This window comes from Hirundo rustica, chromosome 35, assembly GCF_015227805.2.
Source record: "Hirundo rustica isolate bHirRus1 chromosome 35, bHirRus1.pri.v3, whole genome shotgun sequence".
In the NCBI taxonomy this organism is placed as follows: domain Eukaryota; kingdom Metazoa; phylum Chordata; class Aves; order Passeriformes; family Hirundinidae; genus Hirundo; species Hirundo rustica.
Window position 1 is genome coordinate 506,778 of NC_053484.1, and position 16,453 is coordinate 523,230.

Here is a 16,453-nt window from a genome sequence, read left to right on the forward strand (position 1 = left end):
TCCACCAGGATGCTGCAGCTCGTGCTCCTCGCCGCCCTGGCCCTGTGCGGTGAGTCCCGCCCGCAGCCTGGCGCCCCGGCGCCCCCCCGAGCCGCCCCCGGGCCCGGCCCGCGGCGGGGACTCACGCCGTGCCCGTGTCCCCAGGCCGCTGCTCCGAGCCCGATGTCGAGCAGATGCAGCGGGTGGTCGGCGGCACCGAGGCTCGCTCGCACGCCTGGCCCTACCAGGTGGGTCCCGCCCGCCTCGCACGGCCCGTGCCGGGGCTCGGCTGGCGCCGGCGGCCCGCGCTCAGCCCCGGCCCGCCTCTCGCCCCCTCCCCAGATCTCCCTCCAGTATTACTCCGGCGGCAGCTGGCACCACACCTGCGGGGGCTCCCTCATCCAGAGGAACTGGGTGATGACCGCCGCGCACTGCGTCAACAAGTGAGCGGCGCCCGAGCCCTCCTTGCTCTCGCCAAGGCTCCTTTCCCCCGAAACCCCGGCCGGGGGCAAAGCCCGGCCGCCGCCACGCGCGGAGCGGCCGCCCTTGCGGGCCTCCGGGGCTCCTCCGGCCGGGGCTCCGCGGGCCGCGGCCGGGAGCATCCTCCCCCTGCTCCCACCCTCCCGGCGCAGCCCGCGCTCGCAGCCAGCGCGGCCGGGGGCTGCTCACGGGCTCTTCTTGCGCCGCGCCCGCAGTAACATGAACTACCGTGTGGTGGCCGGCGAGCACAACCTCAACGCCAACGAGGGCAGCGAGCAGATCTTCGGCGTCAGCAGGATCGTCGTGCACCCCTACTGGAACAGCAACAACGTGGCCGCGGGGTAAGGCCCGCGGGACGGGGCGCTCGGGGGGAGCCCGGCCGGCCTTCGGGGAGGGATCCTTCCTCGGAACGTCCTCTCCCTCCCGCCCGCAGCTACGACATCGCCCTGTTCCGCCTCAACGGCTACGCCACCCTGAACAGCGCCGTGCAGCTGGCCGTGCTGCCCCAGGAGGGCACCATCCTGCCCAACAACTACCCCTGCTACATCACGGGCTGGGGCCTGACCCGCAGTGAGTGACGGGCTCCCCCCGCCCCCAACAGCCCCCCACCGCCCACCGCCGCCGGCCGCGGCGCCTCTCGGAGCCCCGCGCGGCCCCGGGACGCTCCGCTCGGGCCTTCGCTCGGCCCTCGAGGGGGCCCGGCTCCGGGCGGGACCGCGCCGAGCTCCGGCGCCGCGCACGGGGCCCGAGGGGCCGGGCGGGGGCCGCGGGCTCTGCTCCGGCCGGGCCCCGGCGGCGTCCGGCGGCTCCGAGCGGCCGCTGACCGGCGCCGGCTCCGCGCAGGCAACGGGCAGCTGTCCAGCGTCCTGCTGCAGGCCTACCTGCCCGTCGTGGACTACCAGACCTGCTCCAGCCCGTCCTACTGGGGCTCCACCGTCAAGAACACCATGGTGTGCGCCGGCGGCGACGGCGTGCGCTCCGGCTGCCAGGTGCGGCCGCCACCCCCGCGCCGCCCCCCCGCCGCCCCCCCGCCCGCCGCCGCCCCGGCTCACGCCGCTCCTCGCTCCGCAGGGCGATTCCGGCGGTCCCCTGCACTGCGCCGTCAACGGCCAGTACCAGGTGCACGGCGTCACCAGCTTCGTGTCCAGCCAGGGCTGCAACGTCTACCGCAAGCCCACCGTCTTCACCCGCGTCTCCGCCTACGTCTCCTGGATCAACAGCGTAAGGCGCCCGGGCCCCCCGCGCCGGCCTCGGCCCCGGCGCTCTCGGGCCGCCGCTGCGCCCGCCCCGGCCCCCCGCGCCTCAGCCCGGCCCTTTCCCCCTCGCAGGTGGTCGCCCAGAACTGAGCGCCGCGGGACAAGCGCTCGCTGCCCCCGGCCCGTGGACATCCCCTCGCTGCCCCCCGCCGCGCTCCGGCCTTCTCGGCCCCGAGCCGCGCTCAATAAAATCTCTCCTCCCGTCTCTCTGCCTCCCTGCTGCCTCGCTCCGCGCCCGCCGCTCCTTCCTCCCCCGCGCCGACATCCTCCTCCCCTCCCAGCTCCCGCACCCGCCCTTCCCCGCCTCCTCCTCCTCCTCCTCCTCACTCCTCGGGGCAGGGTCCTGGGGAGCAGGAGCCGGCTCCGAGCTGTCGGCCCGGCCCCAGCCTCTGCGGGATGCTGCGAAAGGGCGAAACGCTGCAAATCCCCTTCTCGGGCAGCCAGCGGCTGCGCCTGGCGCTGCTGGAGCCGCTGCAGGGCTGTGCCCGGCTCTGCCGCTCCCGTCCAAGAGAGCACGGAGGGGCTGGGCCGTGTCCGGAGAAGGGAGCAGAGCTGGGAAGGGCTGGAGCAGCTGAGGGAGCTGGGAAAGGGAGAGGCTCAGGGGAGACCTTGTGTCTCTGCACAAGTCCCCGCCAGGAGGGGACAGCCGGGGCAGGGTCGGGCTCTGCTCCCAGGGAACAGGAGGAGAGGGAACGGCCCCAGGCGGGGCCCGGGCACGGGCAGCTTGGACATCGGGAGGGATTTTCCCAGGGGAAGGGAGCTCGGCCACGGGCAGGGGCTGCCAGGGAGGTGCTGCAGTCCCTGCCCATGGAGGGGTCCAAGGAAGGGCTGGGTGTGGCACTCGGGGCTCCGGGCTGGGGACAAGGTGGGGGTCGGGCACAGCCTGGACTCGAGGGTCTGGGAGGGCTTTTCCAGCCTCAGGGATTCTGGAATTCTGTGCTCCGTGTGTCGAGGAACACAGCTGGTGCAGGAGCTCAGTTTGTGGTTGAGGTGAAGGTTGAGCTCTGTAAGTGTCTCATTTTGGAAGACAGGTGTCTGCTAGGGAGAGCGGGGCCTCTCTAGGAATGGGGAATTCCAATCCCCTCCCTCCAAATTATTATAATTTAGAAGATTAAAGAGGCTTTTCAGGCAGAGCTATGAGGAAAGGAATAAAAGTTCTTTACCCGTAAATGTAAAAAGGCAAACAAACAACAACTACAGCAATAATAAAGAACAGAACCAAACCTCGAGGGGGTTTGTTTCACAAAGCCTGGGGCAGTCTGATCTCTTTGGGCTCCGAGCGCACCAAGCTGGAACGGTGGAAACTCCGGGGCTGGTGGCTGGAAAGGCAGGGTGTCCCTGGAAAGGCGGGATGTCCATGGAGAGACGGGATGTCCATCGAAACTCAGGATGTCCATGGAGAGGCAGGGTGTCCCTGGAAAAGATGGATGTCCATGGAAAGGCAGGGTGTCCCCGGAAAGGCAGGGTGTCCCCGGAAAGGCAGGGTGTCCGTGGAGAGGCAGGGTGTCCATGGAAAGGCAGAGTGTCCCCAGAAAGGCAGGATGTCCCCGGAGAGGCAGGGTGTCCGTGGAGAGGCAGGATGTCCATGGAGAGGCAGGGTGTCCATGGAGAGGCAGGGTGTCCCCAGAAAGGCAGGGTGTCCCCGGAAAGGCAGGATGTCCCTGGAAAGGCAGGGTGTCCATGGAGAGGCAGGGTGTCCATGGAGAGGCAGGATGTCCCCGGAGGGGCAGAGTGTCCCCGGAAAGGCGGGATGTCCATGGAAAGGCAGGGTGTCCATGAACAGGCAGGGTGTCCCCGGAAAGGCAGGGTGTCCCTGGAAAGGCAGGATGTCCATGGAGAGGCAGGATGTCCCCGGAGGGGCAGGATGTCCATGGAAAGGCAGGAGGATGTCCCCGGCAGGGCAGCGGTGGGGTGTCCCGGCAGGCAGCGCGGTGCGGGGCTACAGCGCAGCCTAAACAAAAAGCAGCGCTGGAGGAGCCGCGGCTCCCGGGCAGGGCTGGGTGTGATGCCCAGCTCCGGCAGGGCAGGCGAAGGAGCTCAGAATTCCTGGGCACACGAGCAGATAGACGATGGGAGATCTCCCAGGACTGGAATTTCTGTTGACAGTGGATTCCTCCCGCGGACAAGAGCAGTCTTGCCGTCCTCTCCCGTGCCCAGGGCAAACAGCACACCCAGCTCCCCCAGCCCTGTCCTTTTCCCTCCCCCAAAACTCGGTGATCTTCCCCCTCCCGACTTTGCCATTTTGCGTTGGTCAAGCGCTCTCTGAGCACCATACTCAGTCTCTCAGCAACTTATGGGGGAAATTTATTTGAGACAAAAAGGAACAAACCTAACCCCAACAGGGTGGTACCAGAGGCTGCTGAGGCTTTGCGGACCCTTTGGAGATCAGCGGCACAGCCCGGGGGGGACACCGGGGGAGATGGGAGGAGTCAGGGATTTGGGAGGAGTCAGGGATTTGGGAGGAGACAAGGATCTGGGGGGAGATAAAGATTTGGGAGGAAGAGCGGAGCTTTCCCTCTTGTCCCGTGAGGGGATCAGTCCGAGGGGTTCCCTTGCTGGGCTCCTCCTCAGAGCCCCCAGCTCGGGCTGTGCCCGTGTCACTGCACCGGGAATCGATGGTTTTGTGGAACGGGACGTCTGAGACTGCCGTGGGAAACCAGGGCTGGAACCGCTGAGGAAGCGGGGCCTGGCTGTGGGACAGGGGCTGTGCGGAGGCCTGGGGGGCTCATCGGATCACTGGAGCCACTGCTGTGAACGGGCTCCGGTGTCTGCAGTGAAAGTCTCCAGAGCTGGGAGTGTCACAGCCTTGGGAATGGTCAGACTGGGAAGTTTCCTTAATGAGGGCACCAGCCCTGGCACCGCGGCCGGTACAGGGAGGGGATTGTGACAATCTTCCGATGTCCAAGCTGCCCGTGCCCTGGCCCGGCCTGGGGCCGTTCCCTCTCCTCCTGTTCCCTGGGAGCAGAGCCCGACCCTGCCCCGGCTGTCCCCTCCTGGCAGGGAGTTGTGCAGAGACACAAGGTCTCCCCTGAGCCTCTCCCTTTCCCAGCTCCCTCAGCTGCTCCAGCCCTTCCCAGCTCTGCTCCCTTCTCCGGACACGGCCCAGCCCCTCCGTGCTCTCCTGGACGGGAGCGGCAGAGCCGGGCACAGCCCTGCAGCGGCTCCAGCAGCGCCAGGCGCAGCCGCTGGCTGCCCGAGAAGGGGATTTGCAGCGTTTCGCCCTTTCGCAGCATCCCGCAGAGGCTGGGGCCGGGCCGACAGCTCGGAGCCGGCTCCTGCTCCCCAGGACCCTGCCCCGAGGAGTGAGGAGGAGGAGGAGGAGGAGGCGGGGAAGGGCGGGTGCGGGAGCTGGGAGGGGAGGAGGATGTCGGCGCGGGGGAGGAAGGAGCGGCGGGCGCGGAGCGAGGCAGCAGGGAGGCAGAGAGACGGGAGGAGAGATTTTATTGAGCGCGGCTCGGGGCCGAGAAGGCCGGAGCGCGGCGGGGGGCAGCGAGGGGATGTCCACGGGCCGGGGGCAGCGAGCGCTTGTCCCGCGGCGCTCAGTTCTGGGCGACCACCTGCGAGGGGGAAAGGGCCGGGCTGAGGCGCGGGGGGCCGGGGCGGGCGCAGCGGCGGCCCGAGAGCGCCGGGGCCGAGGCCGGCGCGGGGGGCCCGGGCGCCTTACGCTGTTGATCCAGGAGACGTAGGCGGAGACGCGGGTGAAGACGGTGGGCTTGCGGTAGACGTTGCAGCCCTGGCTGGACACGAAGCTGGTGACGCCGTGCACCTGGTACTGGCCGTTGACGGCGCAGTGCAGGGGACCGCCGGAATCGCCCTGCGGAGCGAGGAGCGGCGTGAGCCGGGGCGGCGGCGGGCGGGGGGCGGCGGGGGGCGGCGCGGGGGTGGCGGCCGCACCTGGCAGCCGGAGCGCACGCCGTCGCCGCCGGCGCACACCATGGTGTTCTTGACGGTGGAGCCCCAGTAGGACGGGCTGGAGCAGGTCTGGTAGTCCACGACGGGCAGGTAGGCCTGCAGCAGGACGCTGGACAGCTGCCCGTTGCCTGCGCGGAGCCGGCGCCGGTCAGCGGCCGCTCGGAGCCGCCGGACGCCGCCGGGGCCCGGCCGGAGCAGAGCCCGCGGCCCCCGCCCGGCCCCTCGGGCCCCGTGCGCGCCGCCGGAGCTCGGCGCGGCCCCGCCCGGAGCCGGGCCCCCGCGTGGGCCGAGCGAAGGCCCGAGCGGAGCGTCCCGGGGCCGCGCGGGGCTCCGAGAGGCGCCGCGGCCGGCGGCGGTGGGCGGTGGGGGGCTGTTGGGGGCGGGGGGAGCCCGTCACTCACTGCGGGTCAGGCCCCAGCCCGTGATGTAGCAGGGGTAGTTGTTGGGCAGGATGGTGCCCTCCTGGGGCAGCACGGCCAGCTGCACGGCGCTGTTCAGGGTGGCGTAGCCGTTGAGGCGGAACAGGGCGATGTCGTAGCTGCGGGCGGGAGGGAGAGGACGTTCCGAGGAAGGATCCCTCCCCGAAGGCCGGCCGGGCTCCCCCCGAGCGCCCCGTCCCGCGGGCCTTACCCCGCGGCCACGTTGTTGCTGTTCCAGTAGGGGTGCACGACGATCCTGCTGACGCCGAAGATCTGCTCGCTGCCCTCGTTGGCGTTGAGGTTGTGCTCGCCGGCCACCACACGGTAGTTCATGTTACTGCGGGCGCGGCGCAAGAAGAGCCCGTGAGCAGCCCCCGGCCGCGCTCGCTGCGAGCGCGGGCTGCGCCGGGAGGGTGGGAGCAGGGGGAGGATGCTCCCGGCCGCGGCCCGCGGAGCCCCGGCCGGAGGAGCCCCGGAGGCCCGCAAGGGCGGCCGCTCCGCGCGTGGCGGCGGCCGGGCTTTGCCCCCGGCCGGGGTTTCGGGGGAAAGGAGCCTTGGCGAGAGCAAGGAGGGCTCGGGCGCCGCTCACTTGTTGACGCAGTGCGCGGCGGTCATCACCCAGTTCCTCTGGATGAGGGAGCCCCCGCAGGTGTGGTGCCAGCTGCCGCCGGAGTAATACTGGAGGGAGATCTGGGGAGGGGGCGAGAGGCGGGCCGGGGCTGAGCGCGGGCCGCCGGCGCCAGCCGAGCCCCGGCACGGGCCGTGCGAGGCGGGCGGGACCCACCTGGTAGGGCCAGGCGTGCGAGCGAGCCTCGGTGCCGCCGACCACCCGCTGCATCTGCTCGACATCGGGCTCGGAGCAGCGGCCTGGGGACACGGGCAGGGCGTGAGTCCCCGCCGCGGGCCGGGCCCGGGGGCGGCTCGGGGGGCGCCGGGGCGCCAGGCTGCGGGCGGGACTCACCGCACAGGGCCAGGGCGGCGAGGAGCACGAGCTGCAGCATCCTGGTGGAGCGCGGTGTCCGCGGTGGGGCCGAGGCGCTGCCCCGCGGGCGCTTTAACGGGGCGGCGGGAGGAGGCGCGGGAAGGGCGGCAGGTGGCGGGGGCCCCGCCGCGGCCTTGGCCCCCGTGCCAAAGCACACACGGCGCCCGGGGGCACCCCGGGGACGGCCCGAGCGGCCCCGGGCTCCGCGTCCCGCCGAGGCGCTGCCACCTCCCGTCCCCGCGGCCCGGAGCGCTGGCGCGGCTTTGTCCCGCTCTCGGCCCGAGCGGGGCTCGGCTGCAGCGCTCCGTGGCCTCGGGTTGTGCGGCGGTTCCCCGAGGCCGATCCCACAGCTGAGCGGGGCGCTGGGATGGGGCAGTGGGGGCACCGACGGGGCACGACCCTCAGCCCGTCCCCGAGCCCCCGGCGCGGCCGGCGCTGCAGCGGGGCCGGGGCTCGGGGCCAAACGCAGCAGCCACACGGTTTGAAAGGAACGCCGGGGTTTTGGCCAAAACGCTCTCGGCTTTCACCCCTCGAAGTCCAAACTGCTGCGGCCGTTTTGGGGGGGAGCCTTGGCCCTCGAGGCGCAGGCAGCGGCAAAGAGCGTTTGGGATCACGGGGCTCGTGGGGTCAGCCAGGGCAGCAGGAGCCAAGGCAGCCAAAAGCACCTGCTGCAGTTCTGCGCTTATCTCCGCGCGGAACACGAGATTTCACCGGAGCACCATCTCCAGATAACCCCGCGTTTGTTCCAGCAGCACCAAGGGCAGGCGGCGAGGGCCGGCAGCAACAGCTCCACCCCAGCCAGGGACAGCGCGACCCACAGCTGAGCCCCAGCTGCGCCGCACGGAGCTGTGAGCTCGCCTCGAGCTAACGGGGGAGTTTCGAGAACAAGAAGAGGGAGGGATGTAAAGTGAGCGGAGCGTGGGGAGCTCAGGAGAGCCGGAGACAGGATTTGTGTAAAATAAATCATCTCTTTATTCGAGGCTGTGTGTCTAGGACAGGTTCTCCCCCCTCACCTCACGTCCAGGAGGATTTTCTCCCCACTGTGAATGAAATGGCAGCAGAAGTGGCAGCTACAGGAGTTGGGACAGACAAAAAAATCCGCGACGGAGGAGAGGTGGCACCGGGATCCTCTTCAGAAGGATTCAGTGATGCCATCCAGGGAAAGCTCCTCCTGCTCAGCACAAAGAGCTGTAAACTCATCTGGGGCTACGAAGGTGGGAATTGTGGGTTCATGAGATTTTTGGGGTTTTCTTGTGCGGGGCCACGAGCTGGACACAGCTTTTGTCCTGTTCACCTCCAGACGTTCCACAGTTCTTTGTTCCCTTCCAACTCGGGATTTCCATGAGTCTGGGAGCACTTGGACACCCCCCTTGGATTTGGGGGATCTTTGGGGTTGTCCTTTTCAGAACCAACAGGTGACTTTTATCATTCCCTGCACGTCCTTTCCACCTCTGGTTATTCCATGATCCGAGAGGTCTGAACAATCCCAAACATCGGGATTTTGTCATCAGTGCACTTTCGGGGTTCTCCCGTGCAGGGCCAGGATCTGCCTCGCTGATCCCCTGGGGTCCCACCCAGCTCTGGATCCCCCCCAGCCCTGTGGCCCGGCCCCGTGCCGGGGGAGCCTTTTGGGGGTTCTGGGGGTTCCGGGGCGCGCAGCGGATGCTGCCTGGCCTCGCCTCCAACTTCCTTCATCAAAACCCTCCAACGGCAGCTGCGGGGCCGCGGGCGGGGCCGGGCCGGGGCCATGGCCGAGGGCAGGAGCGGCAGCGCCGGGCTCTTCGCCAGGCAGGTCCAGAAGCGCTTCAGCCGCGCCCAGGAGAAGGTAGGGAGGTGCCACCCACCCCCAAATCCCGGCTTTGAGCGGATTTGTCCCTCCTTCCCACCACGGTGCTGCCAGGGTGGCCCGAAGGGCCCGGCTCAGCTCCTCTGGGTGCGCAGAGGGTGGGAATTTGGGGCTTTCTGCCTCAACCCCATCGCCGCTCCCAGGTTTTGGAGGATGGCAACTCCTCAAAGCTCCCCAAGATAGTTCGGCTCCTCTGATTTTGGGGGGTTTTCCACCCAAAACGCCTTGCAGGGGTTATGGGGGGGGGGCCGTGGGGTGGTGGCGCGGGGTCCCCGGGCCGGCTGGCGCTGAGGGTCCCCAGCAGGGCCCGGTGGTCCGGGGAAGGTCGCCGAGGTCGGCAGCAGCCCCGCAGGAAGCGAGGGGGAAGGGCTGCGGAAGCGACACCAGCGGGGCAACTCTCATCTGCTTTGGGGCGCCTTGGGGAGCTCCTTCCCTTTCCTCTCCCCCCCAAAAAAAAAGACGCCCTGACTCCTTTTTTGGGGGGGTGACACAACCATTCCCCCCCTCCCCTCAAACCCTCGCCATGCCGGGTTTCCTGAGCCGGGGCTCGGCGCTAAATTTGGCTTTCCCAGGGCTCCATCATCCCGGGCCAGGCTGCGGCTGCTTCCTGCAGACGGCAAATCTCCCTCCCGGGGGGGCCCAGCCTCTTCCCGGGGGGACCCAGCCTCTTCCCGGGGGGGCCCAGCCTCTTCCCGGGGGGGCCCAGCCTCTTCCCGGCCATCCCAAAATTCCCTCGGAGCCAGCCAAAACCTCTCCCTGGACACTCCAAAGCTGTTTGTGGACACCCCCAAATTCCCTCCTGCCTGGCCCCAGCCTCTTCCTGGGGGGTTCAAGTTGTTTGTGGACACCCCCAAATTCCCTCCTGCCTGGCCCCAGCCTCTTCCTGGGGGGTTCAAGCTGTTTGTGGACACCCCAAAATTCCCTCCTGCCTGGCCCCGGCCTCTTCCTGAGGGGTTCAAGTTGTTTGTGGACACCCCAAAATTCCCTCCTGCCTGACCCCGGCCTCTTCCTGGACACTTTGAATTTTCCCCCATCTGGCTTCAGTCGTTTCCCAGGGGTTCACCCTCTTCCTGGGCACCCCAAAACGCCTTCATGCCCGGCCCCGGCCTCTTCCCAGGGCACCCCAAAACTGTCCCTGTCCAGACTCAGCCTCTCCTCAAGAGGTTCAGCCTGGACACCCCAAATCTGCCCCTCAGACCCTCCTCATCCTCCTCTCGGCGTTCCCAGTGCCCCCCTGTCAGGGTTTGGGGTGTTTCGGGGTGCACAGGACTGCACCCACAGGATTTAGGGTGGGTTGGCACCCAAAAAAATTCACCGTTTTCCTGAAAAAAAAAAAAAAAAAAAAAAAATCGGGGCGGGGGGACGCAGGGAGGTTTTACATTTCCGCACAAATCCTCGGCAGCCCCTCGGGGGGGGGGTTTGGGGGGCTCGGGGGGGCACAGCCCGGTCACCCCGAGGTGTGTGTGTGTGTGGTGGGGGTGCTCTTCCCCCCTCTCTCTCTGTCTCTGCATCATCGCAGGTTTTGCAAAAACTGGGCAAAACCGTGGAAACCAAAGACGAGCAGTTCGAGCAGAGCGCCTCCAACTTCCAGCTGCAGCAGGTGACAGCGGTGGGGGGACGCTGGGGACACCCCGGGGGTCCCTGTGTCCCCCCGGCCCCGGCCCCGCGGACAGCCCTGACCCCCCCCCGCTCCCTCCCTTCCCCGCCGTGTTTTGCAGAACGAGGGTCACAAACTCTACAAGGACCTCAAGGGGTTCGTGGGAGCCGTGAGAGGTGTGGAACCGGCACGGGAAAACAGAGGGAATAAATAGATTATCAGTGTTAAAATAGGTGGTCAATTAAAAAAAATGTATATAAATGAATCGGTGTTAAGTCGAAAGAAAGAATGAATGAAAAATATTGAGAATAAACAAGCTACAAATGGGCAGTAACGAGAAAGCAGACAATAAAAATGCTATACTAGGGAGATAAAATAATAAAAATACTATACTAGTTATATTGAGAATAAACAAGCTACAAATGGGCAGTAACGAGAAAGCAGATAATAAAAATGCTATACTAGAGAGATAAAATAATAAAAACACTATACTAGTTAAATAAAATTAAAATACTATACTAGATAAATAAAATTAAAATACTATACTAGATAAATAAAATTAAAATACTATACTAGAAAAATAAAATAAAAATGCTATACTAGAAAAATAAGATAAAAATACTATACTAGAAAAATGAAATAAAAATACCATACTAGATAAACGGATAATAAATATAAATGGATAATAAAAACAAATGGATAATGAAAATGCCATAATAATGTATTATATGTGAGATATAGATTATATCGCTTACATATATGACATATGCAGTATCTATTTTGATATCTCGTTGGGCATTAAACACATACGGGAGATATCTATTTAATATGGAGAAAAATAATAGAGCGATAGCGACGATATAAAAATAATAGGTATTGAGGATACAGTGACGATAAAGTGATAATAAAAACACTGTATGTGGGCTAATAATGATAATGATGATGATAATAATGATAATGAGAGTGAGAATGAGAATAATAATGATGATAATAATGATGATGAAGATGATAATGAGAGTGAGAATGATGATGATAATAATGATGGTGATAATGGTGATAATGATGATAATGAGAGTGAGAATGAGAATGATGATAATAATGATGATAATGATGATGATAATAATGATAATAACGATGATGATGATAATGAGAGTGAGAATGATGATAATAATGATAATAATGATATTAATGATAATAATGATGATGATAATGGTGATAATGATGATAATGAGAGTGAGAATGAGAATGATGATAATAATGATGATGATGATAATAATGATATTAATGATATTAATGATAATAATGATGTTGATAATGGTGATAATGATGACAATGAGAGTGAGAATGATGATAATAATGATGATGATAATAATGATAATAACGCTATATATTATAAGCGGGATATTAAATAGAAAACCAGATAATACATCTATAATCCATCAGCTATCTACGCTCTAGACGGGATAATAGAGGCAATAAATAATTTAAAACAACACCCCCCGGGGCTAATAAGCCAGGACCCACAGCGGTGAAGGCTTCGGTGGCGCTGACGCCGCCTGTGCCCCGCAGTGATGCGCGAGAGCTCCCGCAGAGTGGCCGAGACGCTGCAGGAGATTTACAGCGCCGAGTGGGACGGGCACGGCGAGCTCCGGGCCATCGCCGAGGTGAGCCCCGGCTGTCCCCCGAGGGGGGAGCGCTGGAGGGTGGCGGGGGTCACGGCTGTGGCTGTCCCCTCCCTCGCAGAGCAACGACCTGCTGTGGGATGATTACGAGGCGAAGCTGGCCGACCAAGCCCTGAGGCTCGTGGAGAATTACCTGGCTCAGTTCGGGGACTTCAAGGTGCGCGGTGGGGCGGCCTTGGGGCCGGGGGGGAGGCGGGGAGGGGGGTTCGGGCTCACCTGTGTGTGTCCCACCCCCGGCTCAGGAGCGCATCGCCAAGCGGGGCCGAAAGCTCGTGGACTACGACAGCGCCCGGCACCACCTGGAGGCTCTGCAGAGCGCCAAGAAAAAGGACGAGGCCAAAATCGCCAAGGTCGGGACAAGCCGGGACCCCCCCGCGTGGGGACAGCCCCCCGCCCGTGGGGACAAAGCCACGGCAAAACCCCCCCGTGTCCCCCCCCCCACACAGGCTGAGGAGGAGTTCAACAAAGCCCAGGCGGTGTTCGAGGACCTGAACAACGAGCTGCGGGAGGAGCTGCCCGTCCTGTACGGCAGGTACGGGGCTGTGGGGCCCGGGAGCGTCGCGGGGCTCGGGGACATTGAGGGGACGCTGCGGGGATTCGGGGACATCGCGGGGATGGAGGTGGCTGCGGGGATTGTGAGGCTGGGGGACATCGCGGGGCTGGGGGGCACAGCAGGGGTGGGGGGACATCGTGGGGCTGAGGGACATCGTGGACGGGGGTGGGGGGACATCGTGGGAATGAGGGACATCGCGGGGCTGGGGGACATCACGGACCGGGGTGGGGGGACATCGCGGGGCTGGGGGGCACAGCAGGGGTGGGGGGACATCGTGGGACTGAGGGACATCGCAAGGGCTTGGGGACATCACGGACCGTGGGTTGCGGGGACATTATGGGGCTGGGGACACAGCAGGGGTGGGGGGACATTGCGGGGCTCGGGGACATCGTGGGGCTGGGGGGCACAGCAGGGGTGGGGGGACATCGTGGGGCTGGGGGACATCACGGACCAGGGGTTGGGGGACATCGTGGGACTGAGGGACATCGTGGAGCTGGGGGGCACAGCAGGGGTGGGGGGACATCGTGGGACTGAGGGACATCGTGGAGCTGGGGGGCACAGCAGGGGTGGGGGGACATCGCAGGGCTGGGGGTTAGGGGACATCGTGGGGTTGGGGGACACAGCGGGGGCTTGGGGACGTCACGGACCGTGGGTCGGGGGACATTTTGAGGCTGGCCGACACAGCAGGGGTGGGAGGACATCAGGGACTAGGGGCTGGGGGACATCGTGGGTCTGGGGGACATCGTGGGTCTGGGGGACATTGTGGGGCTTGGGGACATCACGGACCGGGACTTGGGGGGACATCGCGGGGCTGGGGGACACAGCAGGGATGGGGGGACACCATGGGGTTGGGGGACACCACAAGGACTTGGGGACATCGTGGGGCTGGGGGACACGGGCTGGGCACGGGTGCCATCGGGTGGGTGATGCCCCCCCACGCGTGGGTCTCTCCTCAAAGCCCACCCTGGGGACACACCGCGGGTCCTGGGGTGACATCGGCCACGGGGGCCTGTGACAGTGGGAGGTGGCAACTCCACGCCGTCCATGGGGTGGCCCTGAGCGGGACATTCCTCTTCCCTGAGGGGTCCACGGAGTTGGGGACTCAGCGGGTGGGACGTGGCTGAGCACCCCCAGACCCTCCTGATGTCCCCTCCATGGGACATCGTGGGCACCCCCAGACCCCCCCGGTGTCCCCTCCGTGGGACATCGTGGGCACCCCCAGACCCTCCTGGTGTCCCCTCCGTGGGACATCGCGGGCACCCCCAGACCCCCCCGGTGTCCCCTCCGTGGGACATCGTGGGCACCCCCAGACCCCCCTGGTGTCCCCTCCGTGGGACATCGTGGGCACCCCCAGACCCCCCCGGTGTCCCCGCAGCCGCATCGCCTGTTACGTCACCGTTTTCCAGAACATCTCCAACCTCCGCGATGTCTTCTACAAGGAGATGAGCAAGGTGGGGAGGGCACCCCAAAACAGCTCCCGCACCCCCCGGCAGCGCCAGGTCCCCCCAGGTGTCCCCAGGTGTCCCCAGGTGTCCCCAGGTGTCCACGTCGGTGCTGCTCCCCTCCAGAGTCTTTGCTCTTCGTTTCATTCATTCATCCAGAGCAGCCCGAGGGGGTTCGGGGTGTCCCCAAGTGTTGGGGGTCCTGCTGAGCCCCCGGGTGATGGGGGGCACCTGGGGACCCCCTGAGGTGTTCCTGTGTCTCCCCCTCCCCAGCTCAACCGGGACCTGTACGAGGTGATGAGCAAACTGGAGAAGCAGCACTCGAGCAAGGTGTTCATCATCAAAGGTGTCCCCAGGTAACGCCCGGGGCGCTGAGGGGACGGCGGAGGTTGAGGGGACGATTTGTCCCCCCCAAACCCCAGGAGTGCGATGGAGGCTGCGGACCCAAAGTCCCGCCGTGGGTGGGGGTCTGCCGGAGACGGGCTGAGGGGGCTTTGGGTGGGCTTGGGGAATTAATCAGGGCATGCTGGAGGGGGAAGCGTCACCCGCGAGCTGGGGCGGCGACACCCCAGGGATGGTCGGGGACACCCCAGGGATGCTCGGGAACACCCTAAGGATTCTCGGGGACACCCCAGGGATGTTCGGGGACACCCCAAGGATTCTCGGGAACACCCCAGGGATGTTCGGGGACACCCCAAGGATTCTCGGGAACACCCCAGGGATGCTTGGGGACACCCCAGGGATGCTCGGGGACACCCCAAGGATTCTCGGGAACAACCCAAGGATGTTCGGGGACACCCCAGGGATGCTCGGGGGCACCCCAGGGATGCTCGGGACACCCCAGGGATGCTCGGGACACCCCAGGGATGCTCGGGAACACCCCAGGGATGCTCGGGAACACCCCAGGGATGGTCGGGGACACCCCAGGGAGGTTCGGGGACACCCCAGGGATGCTCGGGACACCCCAGGGATGTTCGGGGACACCCCAGGGATGTTCGGGGACACCCCAAGGATCCTCGAGGACACCCCAGGGATGCTCGGGACACCCCAAGCTGAACCCCTCTGTCCCCCCCTCCCGCAGCAACCGCCGCTCTCTGGTCATCTCGGCTCCCGTGAGCCCCCCGGCCGTGTTCCCGTGCCCGGACAAGGCGCCCGCCGTGGGCACCGAGGTGACACCGGGGTCCCCCGGCGGGGACAGCGCTGCCACCGACGCGGCCACCAACGGGGACCTGGGCGCTGTTTCCCCCGGGCCACCCCCGGCCTCGCCCGCCAGCGCGGGGTCCCTGGACACGGCGTCGGTGTCCAGCGAGGAGATCGCGGAGCCGGGCCGCGACAACGAGCAGGCGACATCGGTGACAGCGTCGGTGTCGAGCCAGGAGACCGCGGAGCCCGGCCCCGACTCTCCGTCCCCTGGTCGGGCGACATCGGCGACAGCAGCAGAGCCGGGGGGGTGACAGCGGCGCTCCGGGGGGGCCCGATGGCATCGCCACCTCCCTGGCGTCGCTGATTTTATCCGAGGCCATCGCCCAGGCCGCCGGCACCTTGTCACCAGAGCCGGGGACAGCCGAGGACACGGCGGGGGACACGGGCACGGCAGGGGACACGGGCACGGCGGGGGACACGGCCACGGCGGGGGACACGGCCACGGCACGCTCCGCGCTGCCGCCGTCCCCCACGGCAGCTGTCCCCGGCCGTGCCCTCGGTCCCTCGGAGGTGGCACCGGCGTGTCCCCGGGAGCAGCGCCAGCCCGGCGGGGACATCGAGGACAGCGCGGAGGTGACGGACTCGGAGCCAGATGCGCCCGAAACTCAGGTGGGAAAGTTCGGGGGTGGGAGCGGGGAACACGCGCGGAGGGGGCGGGTCCTGGCTCGTGGGGGGGATTTGGGGACACGAAGGGGACAAACGCAGCCCGTGGGACAGTCGCTGCGGGTGGGGCTGGGCCTCAGCTCCCTGCAGCGCCGGGAGCGGCCGGTGCCGCTCGGGATCCCCGGCCCGGGCCGGTGACACGGGCTCGGTGCCTTTGGGGTTTAACGGAATCGCCGGTGTCACCCCCCGTGTCCCTCCCAGGGTTGTTCCGGGACACCGGAGCAGGACACGAGCCTGGACACGAGCCAGGACCCCTCAGGTGCCGCGGAGCCCCCCCAGGATCCCCCCGAGTCCTTCAGCGCCCTGTGATCCCCCGGGAAACGCGGCGTCTTCCCCGAATTCATCCCCCAGAAAGCATTTCCCAGCCCCCGTCCGGTCCGAAATAAAGATGGGAGAAGCGGCAAAATCCCGAATCTGGCACGGCGGAGGGGTCCGGGGG

General features: G+C 65.5%; 3 protein-coding genes across 3 annotated transcripts; 2 read left to right on the top strand and 1 right to left on the bottom strand.

Annotated features, from left to right (window-relative positions):
* Nucleotides 1-9: 9 nt before the first annotated feature.
* CELA1 (chymotrypsin like elastase 1) lies at nt 10-1,918 on the top strand. The gene is made up of 8 exons (XM_040088714.1): nt 10-49; nt 145-227; nt 322-422; nt 675-800; nt 893-1,029; nt 1,303-1,448; nt 1,531-1,680; nt 1,788-1,918. The coding sequence occupies exons 1-8, from the start codon at nt 10-12 to the stop codon at nt 1,803-1,805; spliced, it is 801 nt and encodes a 266-aa protein (XP_039944648.1). The 3' UTR covers nt 1,806-1,918.
* A 3,223-nt stretch (nt 1,919-5,141) lies between these two features.
* Nucleotides 5,142-7,047, bottom strand: LOC120764690 (chymotrypsin-like elastase family member 1). The gene is made up of 8 exons (XM_040088689.1): nt 7,008-7,047; nt 6,831-6,913; nt 6,636-6,736; nt 6,258-6,383; nt 6,029-6,165; nt 5,610-5,755; nt 5,380-5,529; nt 5,142-5,272 (listed from the first exon to the last, which is right to left on the bottom strand). The coding sequence occupies exons 1-8, from the start codon at nt 7,045-7,047 to the stop codon at nt 5,255-5,257; spliced, it is 801 nt and encodes a 266-aa protein (XP_039944623.1). The 3' UTR covers nt 5,142-5,254.
* Nucleotides 7,048-8,772: 1,725 nt separating this feature from the next.
* Nucleotides 8,773-16,410, top strand: BIN2 (bridging integrator 2). The gene is made up of 12 exons (XM_040088690.2): nt 8,773-8,853; nt 10,394-10,474; nt 10,593-10,647; nt 12,041-12,135; nt 12,215-12,310; nt 12,396-12,503; nt 12,600-12,685; nt 14,082-14,157; nt 14,422-14,504; nt 15,230-15,553; nt 15,606-15,960; nt 16,216-16,410. The coding sequence occupies exons 1-12, from the start codon at nt 8,776-8,778 to the stop codon at nt 16,321-16,323; spliced, it is 1,545 nt and encodes a 514-aa protein (XP_039944624.1). The 5' UTR covers nt 8,773-8,775; the 3' UTR covers nt 16,324-16,410.
* Nucleotides 16,411-16,453: the final 43 nt, after the last annotated feature.

What these genes read in the sequence shown, in the direction of transcription:
- LOC120764690 (XM_040088689.1), bottom strand. Translation starts at nt 7,047, where the DNA reads ATGCTGCAGCTCGTGCTCCTCGCCGCCCTGGCCCTGTGCG. An exon ending in CGCCGCCCTGGCCCTGTGCG is followed by an intron (nt 6,914 to 7,007) that starts GTGAGTCCCGCC and finishes CCGTGTCCCCAG; the next exon opens with GCCGCTGCTCCGAGCCCGAT. An exon ending in CGCACGCCTGGCCCTACCAG is followed by an intron (nt 6,737 to 6,830) that starts GTGGGTCCCGCC and finishes CCCCCTCCCCAG; the next exon opens with ATCTCCCTCCAGTATTACTC.
- BIN2 (XM_040088690.2), top strand. Translation starts at nt 8,776, where the DNA reads ATGGCCGAGGGCAGGAGCGGCAGCGCCGGGCTCTTCGCCAGGCAGGTC. An exon ending in CTCAGTTCGGGGACTTCAAG is followed by an intron (nt 12,311 to 12,395) that starts GTGCGCGGTGGG and finishes CCCCCGGCTCAG; the next exon opens with GAGCGCATCGCCAAGCGGGG. An exon ending in ACGAGGCCAAAATCGCCAAG is followed by an intron (nt 12,504 to 12,599) that starts GTCGGGACAAGC and finishes CCCCCCACACAG; the next exon opens with GCTGAGGAGGAGTTCAACAA.
- CELA1 (XM_040088714.1), top strand. Translation starts at nt 10, where the DNA reads ATGCTGCAGCTCGTGCTCCTCGCCGCCCTGGCCCTGTGCG. An exon ending in CGCACGCCTGGCCCTACCAG is followed by an intron (nt 228 to 321) that starts GTGGGTCCCGCC and finishes CCCCCTCCCCAG; the next exon opens with ATCTCCCTCCAGTATTACTC. An exon ending in GCGTGCGCTCCGGCTGCCAG is followed by an intron (nt 1,449 to 1,530) that starts GTGCGGCCGCCA and finishes CTCGCTCCGCAG; the next exon opens with GGCGATTCCGGCGGTCCCCT.